Below are 13,100 nucleotides of genomic sequence, written 5' to 3'. Positions count from 1 at the left end.
AAAAAAGGTGATATCTCACTTCTTATTACCACTCACTCCTTCTTGTCACAATTTCACCCTTTCCCCATCAAAGCGTCATTTATGGACGACCCCTAAACGATGTAAAGAAATCAAAATATGTTACTTAATCAGGTTACAACGACCGTTATGTAATGAATCAAAGTTTCCAAGGCAGCGCATTACATAACAGCAAGGCACTGGCAATTACTAAGACTAATTAAACTGCCTAATAAAGAGAAAGCGCGACATTCAAGATTACCCCCACCTGTGGCATTCCATATGTTTTAACACTTGACTTCAAGCGCTGCAGTGATTTGTTCTTTTGTTCGTCACACATGTTTTCTTTCTGAACACACCTGTGAATGTTCCAATCGAGTAAGAAATGGAGGACAGTCAAAAATATATAAACGCTAACCAAATGCATTCTAATACTACATAGCAATCAGCTAAAATGTGTCACAGGTTTTCAGCTTCGTTCGCATCTTGTCTGCTGTTTGCTGCTCTGGTAAGTGTATAAATGCGTACCAGTTCTTTTCTTAAGACAAATAGGTTCAAAATTTTTGGATAAATTTCGAGTCTTTTAAGGTGAAGTTACTCTTTGCTGTTGGGTATCATAATCCCATTTATTTAAGCCCCTTTCCAGTAGGGGGTAAATATTTAAGGCAGAATGTTGTAGCTCTTGTAATAGTGAGATCTGCAAGTGAGGAGGAGTCCAACTTTGGAATCAGTCGATGAAAGCATCGCTTCCTCAATTTAGGCGTAGTTCTGAAAAGAAGTGAAAGTCTTTTCAGACACACTGCACCCATGGTAGCTGCTAGTAACTGACCACAGGAATTCTGACCAAAAAATACACCGATTCCGAGTCCAATACCTTATCTATTTGACTACCGATGATCTACCTAATATTGTATTTTAAAAAAATATTATAAAGATCCCCAAGCTATTATACATATTTAACATAATTTCATTTAAGTGGCTGCCTTCGGCTTGTAGTTGTAGTAGCACATTTTGTCAACCCACTTTCGGGTATCATTTTCGTTGGTTTGAGAACCTTTTTCAAGAACACCAACATCTTCATAAGTATTGTGCTAAGTGGCTGTATAACTTAACTAAGTGGCTGTATAACTGCCAGCGTAGCACCGTGGAATTTTTTTTAAAAAAAAAAAAAGGAAGAAGAAAATTGTTCAAAGTTTTATCGATCTACTTTATGACTTCTTCTAAATAACAATGTAAATGCACACCAAATTCTTATCCTGGTACTTTCTATTTTTGAGTTCTGCATTTTGTAGTATTTTTTACTTCTTGCGATTGAGTTTTCTTAGATAGCATAATTTATCTTTTTCATATACGACAAGGAAATTATGAACATAGTATACTAAAAATATTTATTCTTCTTTTATTTAGGCATCTCAAGTTCATGGAAATGGTAAGCAATTTTAATTATTTATACAAAAAGCATTATTATTACTTTTTTGGTGCAGCTGAAATCCCACCCTCTCTTTTTTAGAGGGGGCTGGGTGAGTCACAAAACTTTTTTTACGAAATGCTTCAATACTGAATGGCAGAAAACCAGGATATATGTTTTTCTAGTTTAATTAGGTAATGGAAATATTCGTGATCACAAGACGTCATGTTTTGAGAAATTAGTTTAAACATTATGCCAAAATAGGATATTAAGTTAATCGGAAAATCAATGTTGTTCAAGCACAAAGTGAAAAACTGCTTCAGACACGTGTTTCGGGGTTACGAATAGCCTTTTAATCAATGCATAAAGCTTTGGGATGCATGAAATCGAAATAAACCGCGTGATTGGATTCCATGAATCTATAAAGCTCACTGCTCTATTCAATGATAAATGGATTATAAATTGGAACTCTAACCAGCAACATTTTTGCAATTCGTTTCCTATGAAGATTAGTTATTTCTTTCGTTATTTCTCTCAAATGTAAACATTTTAATTCTTATTACTGTAACTAATGATTGTTTAATGCAAAACCAATTATAATAAGGTTTAATACGAGTTTTGTAATCGATTTGGAGCATTTACTTTCCATTGCTGTTAAAGTGAACAATTATCAATTTTAGAACACGAAAAAGAATGTGTATTAAACTAAATAATTTTGCTCGACTCCTTAAAATTTTGTTAAATATTAAAATCAATTTTAGGTAGCAAATAGGAATAGAATAATATTCCCATGAAAGCCATTTGTTGAGATATAAAACTTTAATTATCTATTAAATACACCATTTACTCAACTACTTAAAAAGGAAATCTCAAAGAAAAATTTTGACAGTAAAAACCTGATTCTAAGTTCATATTTTACTCAGAACACTTATAGAGTTGATGTGATATTGTGATATATACATGAAAATCTTTCTTATGGCAAGAACATTTAAAAATATTATTATTATTAAGAAAAAATCCGATCCCATAAGTTTAGATTCCTTTTAGCAGGACATACTAAACTAATCCGTCATCCTATTAAGTGCGAATGACTATAAATCATCCAATTTATAAGCAAGGTTTTTCCGAAATGACTTTCAAAAAATAATTTTAAAGACTAGCTGCGCACCCGGCGATGCACGGGCTCCCTAAAAATGAAAGAGATGTCCAGTTGGTGGTTTTGTAGCACTCTAACATCAGTTTCTAACACGTTAAGGAATAAATAAATGCAGGGTTTTCAAAACACCAGTAAAACATATTTTTGGCAAAAATCTCACTAACGCTAATAATAGTTATGAAACATACAAGTTATGAGTATTTTCAATTAGCACAGAAGATGAAAGTACACATGCATTATCAACTATGATCTATGCTCACGTTAAATTGAATTACATCTGATAGACTATGTCTGAAATATTTATGTGCAATAACAATCATCTTTTCACATAAAATGACACATATTGCTTGGTTGATTATGTAAAACTAAAGTACCAAGATTTAAAAAAATACCAATATGCATTAATCTAATACCAAGTCATCAGATTCCAACTAAGCTTTAGTTAAAATCATAAAAAGCAAACTTTTTGGTTCAATTCTGTTCAATTTAAAGGAATCCAAACGAACTTAATTTAACGTGTTCTTTTCACTATACAAAATGTATTTCGAAAGTAAAAACAGGAAGGAAAAAGAGAGTTATTACAATTCGAAAACTCACCCATTTGAAGGGAAAAAGTTCAAAAAAAAAAAAAATAAAAATAAATAAACATAATTAGTCGTACATCCTAAATTTACCAAAATATGAGACTGGTAATGATAAATTTGCACTATAATAAATAAACAAAACTGAAGAAATAACTTTCATGTGCTGAAAAGAGTTAAAAACGTAGGCTGTAGAAAATAAAAAAAGGGCAGACGATAAAGGTTATGTCCGAATAGAGCAACCAATTAACCAGTTGGTTGTTTTGGTTGCGTTCGACGAGCACGACCGAGAGCGACCGGTTAGTTAATCACGTGCTCCAATCAACCAATCAACTGCTTAGAATGGTAACCGGTGAGGCAAGCGGTTGATCTTAGAACGCTGCGGTTTGTAACTGGTTACTTACCGGTCGACCGGTGAGGTTCGTCGAACGCAACCTTTGATTACGTCAGTCCCACTGAAACAATTGTTAAAATGTTATTTATTAACACAGACGTAAAATGGCAGCAGAAGGAAATCATTGCTTACAATAAAAGAAAAACGAAGCTAATTTACAATAAATTTCTAAACGAAAAAATTGCTTTAAAGAGTAGTTTTAAGATTTATATACCAGAATGAAAGAGAAATTAAACTAATTAAAAAAAAAAATTCTAGATGGAAACGTTGGTTAAGATTTGGACAGCAGACAAAATTTTTCTTTTAAAACAATTATTAGAATTTTATTTGCTCAAATGCAAAATGGCGACAGGAAGGAAATAAAAATTCCTGCATAACGTAATGTAAATTAACGCTTTAATTAATACATCCGCTAATTAAAGTCGTACAATTACGAGATCAGTCCTATTGTTTTTTGGAAAATTTCGAATTGATCGGTATCTTGTTCGACCATCGATTCGCAGCGATTCTCGAGCAGATCGATCTTCAGATGGACAGACAGACAGACAGACGGACGCTAACAGATTTTAATAGTATGGATTCTCATGTTGTGATAGTTTTGCACTGTAGTTTTTAAATAGCAGCGAATGAATATGACATTTTTTACAGAGCTTGATGAAAGTGAACGAATTATTGGAGGCCAGGATGCTCAGCAGGGAATGTTCCCGTGGACAGTAAGTGTCTTTTTTAAACTCACGCTTCAATTATGTCTTATTTATAATGAATATAAATATTATTGAAAATTTATTACCGAGGGGTATAACAGTCAAGATTTTCTTTTTGTAAATCTGAACAAAAGTTTTTTCATGGGAACTAGTTACTCTTTGTCGAACATTGAAAAGTGAATCATCAACCTGTAAAAAAAATGTGATCAAATTTCGACTTACCTTTTGCATTTTTAGGAAAGAGGAGCTAGTTTTGACGTACCTTTTGCTGCAAATGAGTGGAATTTAGCGGCAGAAGAATATTTAAGGTCATTTCACGGAAAAACGGACCGCACATGAAAGCTCATATATTTCATTAAAAATAATAATTTAAATTTGTAATGAACAAAATTTTGTTCCTTATGAAATCACAAACGTGTGATTTTTTTTAAAGTTTTTATTAATTATTTTTCAACATTATTACTTTTTAATGAGCAGTTGTGTGATGAACAAAATATTTACTTTTTCGTAGAATGGCTTTATATGGATATTTATAGAAATATTACTCTTCGAACTGTTACAATTCTTTTTTTTTTTTTACGTTATGAGTTTGGATTTCAACTTATTTGTGTTCTGCCCAATCAGAGAAAAGTCTCAGAGTAGCAGAATTTCAAATGCTCCACGGCTAACTTTTCAAAGAAGTTAAAATAATGACTGTAAATACAGGGGTGCCCACCCTCCCTAAGGACAAGGGCACACCCCGCCTCAATACTGCGGAGGCCCCCCCCCCCAAAAAAAAAAACAAGAGCCTGCCCCCACAAAAAGAAAAAATACCCCCAAAATACCCCTCTGAAAATTTTAATGGCGCAGTCTGCGCCATGGCCCCTCCCCTCTAGGTGGGCACCCCTGGTAAAGATGATCACTTCTCCCGTACCATGCAGCAGCACATGACAATTATAAAGCCCTGGATCGTAGCTTAAACGTAGCGACACTTCCGCCATCTTGGGGCTAAATGCCGCTTTTTTCCTATGTCTTCTACACGAGAAGTAGCGTGTTTTGCTTCTTAATTGTGATTTCAAAAAACTTCATGTCAATCTACAGTCAAGAAGCAAGTCAATCAAGAAGCAAAACATGCTACTTCATTATAGCAGACATAGGAAGAAAGCTGCATTTAACTCCAAGATGGCGGGCGTGGCGCGAGTAAATTTGCGCTTATTAGCTTTAAGTAATTCTTAAGTCATACGGTTAAAAAGAGGGTGTACGGGAGAATAGAAAAAATACTTATATAATGCAGTGGTTCCATAATACATGTTTTAGCTCTTAGATAACAAACTTTTTCTTTCTACAGGTTGCTTTGTTTTACAATAACCAGTTCATCTGCACTGCCTCAGTTATTTCACCAACAGATGTTCTGACCGCGGCCCACTGTGTTGTCTTGTAAGTAAAGTTTAACTTATTAGACCTGAATCTTTTAATATTTTATCTCACAGTTTTTTTTTTAATACGAAGAAGTCTTTAGCAACTGCTTTTGAGGGCTCACAGGTTGAGAAAACCTGCCTTAAATGATCAAACTGTAAATGGAAAAACACTGATTTCTGATACCCTGCTTCTATAGCAGGGGAATGTGGGTCAAAGTGAAGTAGTAGCTGTGACAACATACCTTTTACAAGATGAAAAAATTGTAAACTTGTTTTGAAAATTACAGTATACATAAAGAACAACGTATTTTTTAATAAAATTTAAGGTGAAGTATCATATGAGGACTAATTTATCAAAAGGGAACATAACCATTTTCCAAAAATGTTCAGGAGGTGAGAAAACGAATTAGGGTAAGAGCAAAATAATTTTATCAACTTCTCTGGGTTCAGAATTGAGCACAAAATCATAGCAAACCATGGCAGAGAGTAAGAAATGTTTGTGTAAGAAAAAATACCAAGGAGATGTTGCCATCTTAATTTTGGATATGTGATCTTTTGAACGAAAACCTGAATGTTGAAAATTCCAATTTCACCAGAACTCTAATATTTCACAGTCTTATATTTTCCTATCGAAGAACATGAACCTAAAAGTAATGGATTAAAATTTGAGGGTTTTGACCTGTGTTTCCATTGGATCTAAAAGTCTTCATACTACAGATTCTTTCAGGATGTGTTCCCTTTTGTTCAACATAAAACGTTCAGAGAACGGATTTGTTACCTTTTAAATCAAAAAGCCACACCTAACCCTTAAATAAAAGAGGGTTTCCCACGTTTGGACTTCTTGAGAGTAAGTGATATGATAAAAGTCATCTGAAAGATTTAGAAAATGTCATAAAATGAATTTTTTTAAAAAGTGGTTGTGTTCCCTTTTAATAAATTACTCCTCATCTTACCTTTTGCAAGATAAACAAATTGCAATTTGTTTTGAAAATTACAGTATACATAAAGAACAATGTATTTTCTAATAAAATTTAAGTTGAAGTATCATTTCATAGTTTTGACAGTAAATTATTGCTTTAAGAAATTGAAAAAAAATCACTTTTTCTTAACATTAAAGTTTTATATTCTTGCATTTTCCATCTCTTTTAGTGATGGCGTAGTTCAACCAGCATCGTCGTACTATGGCATTGCTGGCAACGTCAACAAGAGCTCCCCCGTTTATCGAATTAATTTCTCAGGACTGACACCCCACCCTGACTATGGTACCACATTCGACAACGACTTGGCCATCTTCAGGGCGTCGGAACCCATACCAATAAGTGATAACTTGAAGCCAATCTGCATTGCCGCCCCCGACTCGGACGCAGAATATCGAACTGCCATTGCTATGGGATGGGGACGTACTAACAGAATAAGAAGTAAGTGGCGTTTAGTTTTGCGAAAGTAAATAAAGTTATATTCTTTTGTTATGAGTTTTTCATGATAAGACATGGGATTCCGCCGACATTAGTTTCAACCATACAAGGACTTGAACTCGACTTCAGCGTTCAGGATGAAGCGCGATGTTATGCACATTTGAATCATTTCTAGATGAGATGAGAGCATAAAAATGAATGTGTTAGTATGCAGGCATCCAACTGTAATGTTAAGTCCAGCCTAAGTAGTACTTTTACCGCTCACGGAACCGCTTTTTTTTAAAATAAATTAATTTTTTTAGCTTCCATCAATTTCAAATGCATTGTAAAACGGAATTTTAATAATCAATTTCAAGTCCAGCATCTATTCATGAATCTAAGAATGTTTCCCAATTGGTAATTATATTTGCTTTTAAATTACAATGCCTAAAGTTCATTTTGTTTTGTAAATTTAAGTTGACGAAAAAAAAAACAAACAAACCATCCAGCATCCGGCATTCATTTGAATTTTGACATCTTGAATTCAAATTATGCTTTTTGAAATCATGAATTGCGATAGGACCCTACTCGTTGAGTTTTTTGTTTCTACAAACGGAAAGGAAATGGCCAAGAAATTTGCACACTTCATATTATGACTGGTGATTTCTAGAATAGGTAACGCAAAGCATATCCATGAAAAAAGATATGGTGATTAGAATGCGATAGTAAAGGTAAATATTTTATGGCAGATATCCACCAGTTTAACATCAACTTTGGTCAAGTGAGGAAAATAAGAAAAAATCATCTGCATGGTACTGAAAGATATGGGAAAATACGCGTACTTCTCTCCCTTAAGTAAATAGTTTCCACTATTAATGGCATAAATAACTTGATTGGGTTAATAACAGTAAACTTGGTTAAAATCGCTGCCCCCTTTCTCAACTTAAATACGGTTAATCGGAAATAGTCGGGGGGGGGGGGGGGCATTCCAGATGAGACATTTATGTGAAACAAAACTAAAATAAAATTACACTAGCTTCGACCTCTCTTTTTAGGAGGCTATATATTGTATAGCGTATCTCCTTTTAACCTGCAAGACCTTTTTTTCACAACCGTCAAGTCGTAGACTAATCGCCTTCGGTGTTCAGCCGGAAGTAACAGATTTATTGATCCAGGAGTATATACGAATATTTTATTAAATTGAAAAGTATTTCTTTTCTTCTAGTATTGCCCACACAAATTCCCGATATTCTTCAGTATGCAAACCAACGTATTGTTCCCAATACTCAATGTCAAGCAATTTATGGTCCTTTGAATGATATGAAACTGTGCGCAACCGGACTTTTCACTGGAGTCTGCAATGTAAGTAACTTATTATTTATTTATTTCTTTATTTGTCTCATTAAAATACTTAGAATTCCTTCAATAAAAATATTTTATGATAAGTTTTATGTTTCTTTCGTGTTATTAATATTTGTTGAGTACTTTCAGTGGTAAAAGAAAATCTGGCATTTTAGACATAGCAGCTTGTTGTAAGATAGAAGAATCTCGGACTTTTTGTGCATACTAGACACTAGTTGAGGCAAACTTAACCTGGCAGCGTCGTAATGCTGTGAGTAGGATCTGCGTAACCCTCGTAATGCTGCCTGGTTAGGCTTTCCCTAACTATAGACACGTTCGTGGCGAAAGCAAGATTAAGCCTAAAAGTTAAAAGCAATGTTTATAAAATGTCCTTGCCCGAGCTTAGAAGAGCTAGAACTTCGCCTTAGAATGTGCTACTTTGTTGGTTTGTTATTAATGCTGTTACGTATTGATTCCTCCCCATTTGCAGACCTAGTCCGTAACCCCAGGTTTTTTCATTCATTCTTTTATACGTCATCTCTATCGACAGATATCCACTACCACTTCAGAATTTTAACTCCCAGTTTACCACTAGTGATGAAGGCACCTAAGCTCTTGTGATGCGAAAATGAGCATGGGAAAGAATGCCGACTGTGAGCGATTTTTGTTCGCGCCATTTACACAAAAAAATATATTATCGATTTAAAGGATTCTCCTCTCCTTAAAAGCTTTTAAAAATTAGCGATATCCTCTACTTAATAATAACGTGACCTAAGGTTTTTGCATCAATCTTGGGAAAAGCGTCTAAACTCAGGCATCCAGAAGTTCAGATGTTAAGGTCAAGGCCTGCAAACCAATTTTAAACTGGATTATTATTTCTTCATAAAAATAAAATCAAAGGTTGGGGAAGGTAAAATAACAATTTAAATGAAACGGATTATGTTTTCTCCCGGCACCTCTTGTCTCTGGCGCTGGAATTCTTCGGAAAGAGCTACTTTGACCTTATGTCGAGTTCGTAAAAAAGGCTTTTTTGCCGTTTTCCATTCGTAAAAAAGAATGAAAAATTACATTGTTTCATTAGGAAAATTTTCGGCACTCTAGCGAACAGTTCATAAAATCTGAAGTGTTCGTAAATTAGAGGGCCGCAAAATCGAGCATCAACTGTACTTTGTCTTCTTTCGTTTCAGGGTGATTCCGGAGGACCCCTTGTCCACCTTCGAGATGACACTCCAATTGAGATCGGAATCGTGTCTTACGGAAACGCAATTATCGGCTGCGGAAAGACACTGGGCCCAGCCGTGTTCACCAGAGTTAGTTCCTACAACGATTTCATCACGCAGACGGCAAATGATGTTTGTGTGGCGTAGCTGATTGCCTGCAAAGAAATCGTCTTTGTTTCCGACAAATGTATGGCGAACGGATTGTACAAAGACGATAATTAATAAATGTTTTGTTGAATTACAAAAAGATTGTTAAAACTATCTATCACATGAGAACGCATTTTCTGTTTAATCAACTTTCTATTGTACACTAAATTAATTTCCAAACGTCACTGATTTTTTCCGTGGAATGTTTCGAGATTTCGCAGATTTCCATATGTTTCCTGTGAAAAACAAGTTCCTTTGTCAAAAAGTTTAGTTGCACGAAGTTGCAATCAGTTTAAGTTTAACTGATTTTTACATTAAGTGCATTGGTTTCAGTTCGATTACAGATCGTCCAGGTTGACTAATCTCCCAATGGGAGCGAGTAAGTCACTGATCCCCCTCCCTCACATATTTATCCTTTTTCTAACAGCTCTAATAAATTTATTTAAATTAGTAGGAAGATCAAACACGGCTTATATATTGTAAAGCTGAAAAATGAAATTTTATTTGCGCATGGAAACAATTTTAGTTTAGCCTAACTAGATATTTTTCTAGATCAAATCGTGGTAAAAAAAAGTCCGTTTTCGTCATTTCCGAGCATAAAAAAAAGGGATGAGAGGCTTACAGTAAGCATAGAAAATAATGAACTGATACTAACAGTCCTTTATTATGAAATTAATTTTTAAACATAAAAAAGAAAAAAATGACCCATTTCCCTCCCCAAAAACAGCTTGTGGGTTGAAATTTGAAAATTTTAGGATAAAAAGCTGTTGCACTTTAAAACGAAACAAAAACTACATTTGTATTCCAAGGCGTAAAAGAAAAATAAATCTTGAAGGAAATGCAATAATAACTTTTGCATACTACTTAAAATAGGCTAAGTAGACTGGATAATGACCTAAAGTGCCACTTAACCAAATTTCACTGAAAAATGTAATTTTACACAACCAATAACTTTCAATTTTATTACATATATTTACAAAACATAATTTTTTTTTTTAACCAAAAACAAACGATTTTTTCTTTATACCCACTTTTGCTGTTTCAAGAAATGTACCAAAGCTTCAAGGATGGAAATATTTGCTTCAAAAATTTTGGTTATTCATTGTATTGTAAGTTTTCAGTTGAACTACTTTCCCCAGTCACCTTGCTTTAGCATTTTCACAACAAATGTAATCTTTCACCTTTAGTTATAGTACATTCTGGTGTTGAGTAATATTCTCTTTATCGAGACCGCGAGTTTTTCTCAAACCATTGCTTAACAGGCATTTACAGCTTCGAGGCTGACAGGTACGAAATTGTGTAAGTTTCGCTTTGGTGACACAGGAATTTTAAGTTAATATTTTTCCTTCAGCTATTTGTGTTTGCTTGTTTTATTTATTTATTTATATTTTCAATACTTTGAGTTGAGGAAAAAAAAAATCAGTTTTTTAATTTTTTGAACAATACTTAAGCTTAGATCAAAAAATACAAAAACAAAAATCGAAATGAGTCATGTGATTTTCTACAATTCTTTGAAGGCTAATCTTTCTCACGATTCTATAAACTTCCCATTAATGTGTCGTTTCTTATGAAATATGATGAAAAAATACCAATGCTCATGCGAAATATTGCTCATAGGGACACAACTTTAGGAAAAGCTTCTGGTTCTTATATTGGACAGTTGACCCATCGTAAAAATAATTATATTATTATTATTGTTATTAGTAGTAGTATTTATTTTCCAGATATTAGTTTCTGGAGAGAAAAAAACGATGGTATTAAGCTCTAATGAAACTTGAATTAAGAAATAACATCGGTGCTTTAATTCATCATGTTCTCTGAAGCATTACGCGTTCCTTATTTACTAAACCACTGGTCAAAATTTCCATACATAGTGACATGCAATTAAATTTCCTCTAAGAAGTTTTTTTTTATCTTATATTCGTATTTGAATGAACTGTCTACAAAAACTGAAAACTTCTATAAAATATTCTAAGAGCTCTAATCTAAGAGCACTCTTGTAATGAATTTTTGTTAATTAGTTATTTGTTTTAGTTCACCTTTATTAGAATTTCAATGATGTCAGGTTGTATAATCCATTATGAATTAAAAGAAAACACCGATAATAGCAAAGATAAAAATTCTAAAATTAAAAACATTTTGAATACAACTTTTTTCGGATATTTCAACGCTATAAGTAAATTATAGCCATTATGATGGTACATTTTGAGTTATAAATTTAAAGATAAACATCTTTAGAGATAAAACAAGAAATAACAACGTCAAAGAGTTCAAATTGCAGATTACTGCAGACACGTGTTATGTCGTTACAAGGAACGCCTTTTTCAATGCAAAAGAACGAGCTTGTGTATGAAAAGACATCTGACAAAAAAAGCTTTTGTTGATTTTCTTTTTATCCATCAGCTGATTTTTTTGCATTGAAAAAAGCGTTCCTTGTAACGTCGAAACACGTGTCTCTAGTAATCTGCAATTTGTGCTATTTGACGTTGTTGTTTTGTATTTTGCTTTTTATGCACAAAGGTATTTATTTAACTAAATCTTTAGAGCTCTTGCATAAAGAGACCTTATTTATAATCATAATTGCTTTGACTTGTGGGAAAAAAATCTTGCCAGTTTTTACAATTTGAAAATTGTAAAAACATTTAAATGGAACTTTTATCTCTTATATCTCTTACGACTCTCTTCTACGATTTTAAACAACAAGACATCTTGGATTCGTTTTAAAAGACAACGCAACAGCTTTTTGCCCTAACATTTTTGAATTTTTATCACTTAACCCACTGGCCATTTTGGAGGTGTGGAAAAGACCATTTCTTCCTTTCAAGTTCAAGCAATTTTTTCATAATGAAAGAGTTCCTGTATCAGCTTATTTTTTTCTGTGCTTCTAGTATGCACTAATTATTGAACCACGATTTCACCATGGAAATTTTCTAGTTAGAATTAAATAGAGTCTTCTTATGCACTAACAGAAGTTAATTTTTTGAGCTTTACAATAAGCTGTGTTTGATTTTCTTACTAATTTAAATAAATTTACTAAAAATTTAAAAAAAACATCAAAAAGGACAAATTTTACTCATGTGTCAGGAATAAAAAAATATAAAGAAAAAAATAAAATAGTCCAGGAGTACAGAATTGATACATATTATCTACCAAATTTCATAGAAGTCAAAATTTCTGAAAATTTGTTGATTTTATGTAGAATGACTCCAAGGTATTCAAGATATTGTTTGTACACAATTACTATCAAATACTTTATGCACTTTTGGGTACTCTCCAAAAATGCGCTATTCTTCCCAATGCAAAATGCTCACTGTGTAGTTCTCAAGGAACCGCCATTACGAATATGCTGCACCCGACACGA

General features: G+C 33.4%; 1 protein-coding gene across 1 annotated transcript; it reads left to right on the top strand.

Annotated features, from left to right (window-relative positions):
* The first annotated feature begins 386 nt into the window (after positions 1-386).
* Positions 387-9,839, top strand: LOC129219991 (chymotrypsin-like protease CTRL-1). Its single transcript, XM_054854315.1, has 7 exons — positions 387-505; positions 1,405-1,426; positions 4,185-4,249; positions 5,568-5,656; positions 6,787-7,055; positions 8,257-8,393; positions 9,560-9,839. The coding sequence occupies exons 1-7, from the start codon at positions 452-454 to the stop codon at positions 9,737-9,739; spliced, it is 816 nt and encodes a 271-aa protein (XP_054710290.1). The 5' UTR covers positions 387-451; the 3' UTR covers positions 9,740-9,839.
* Positions 9,840-13,100: the final 3,261 nt, after the last annotated feature.

Source organism: Uloborus diversus, chromosome 4 (assembly GCF_026930045.1).
Source record: "Uloborus diversus isolate 005 chromosome 4, Udiv.v.3.1, whole genome shotgun sequence".
NCBI classification, from domain to species: Eukaryota; Metazoa; Arthropoda; class Arachnida; order Araneae; family Uloboridae; genus Uloborus; species Uloborus diversus.
The sequence above is the reverse complement of the archived record's forward strand: the minus strand, read 5'-3'. Positions and strand labels throughout refer to the sequence as shown.

Excerpts from the sequence above, each read along its gene's own strand:
- LOC129219991 (XM_054854315.1), top strand. The coding sequence starts at position 452 with ATGTGTCACAGGTTTTCAGCTTCGTTCGCATCTTGTCTGCTGTTTGCT. Across the intron at positions 506-1,404 it reads GTCTGCTGTTTGCTGCTCTG|GCATCTCAAGTTCATGGAAA; the intron begins GTAAGTGTATAA and ends TCTTTTATTTAG. Across the intron at positions 8,394-9,559 it reads TTTTCACTGGAGTCTGCAAT|GGTGATTCCGGAGGACCCCT; the intron begins GTAAGTAACTTA and ends CTTTCGTTTCAG.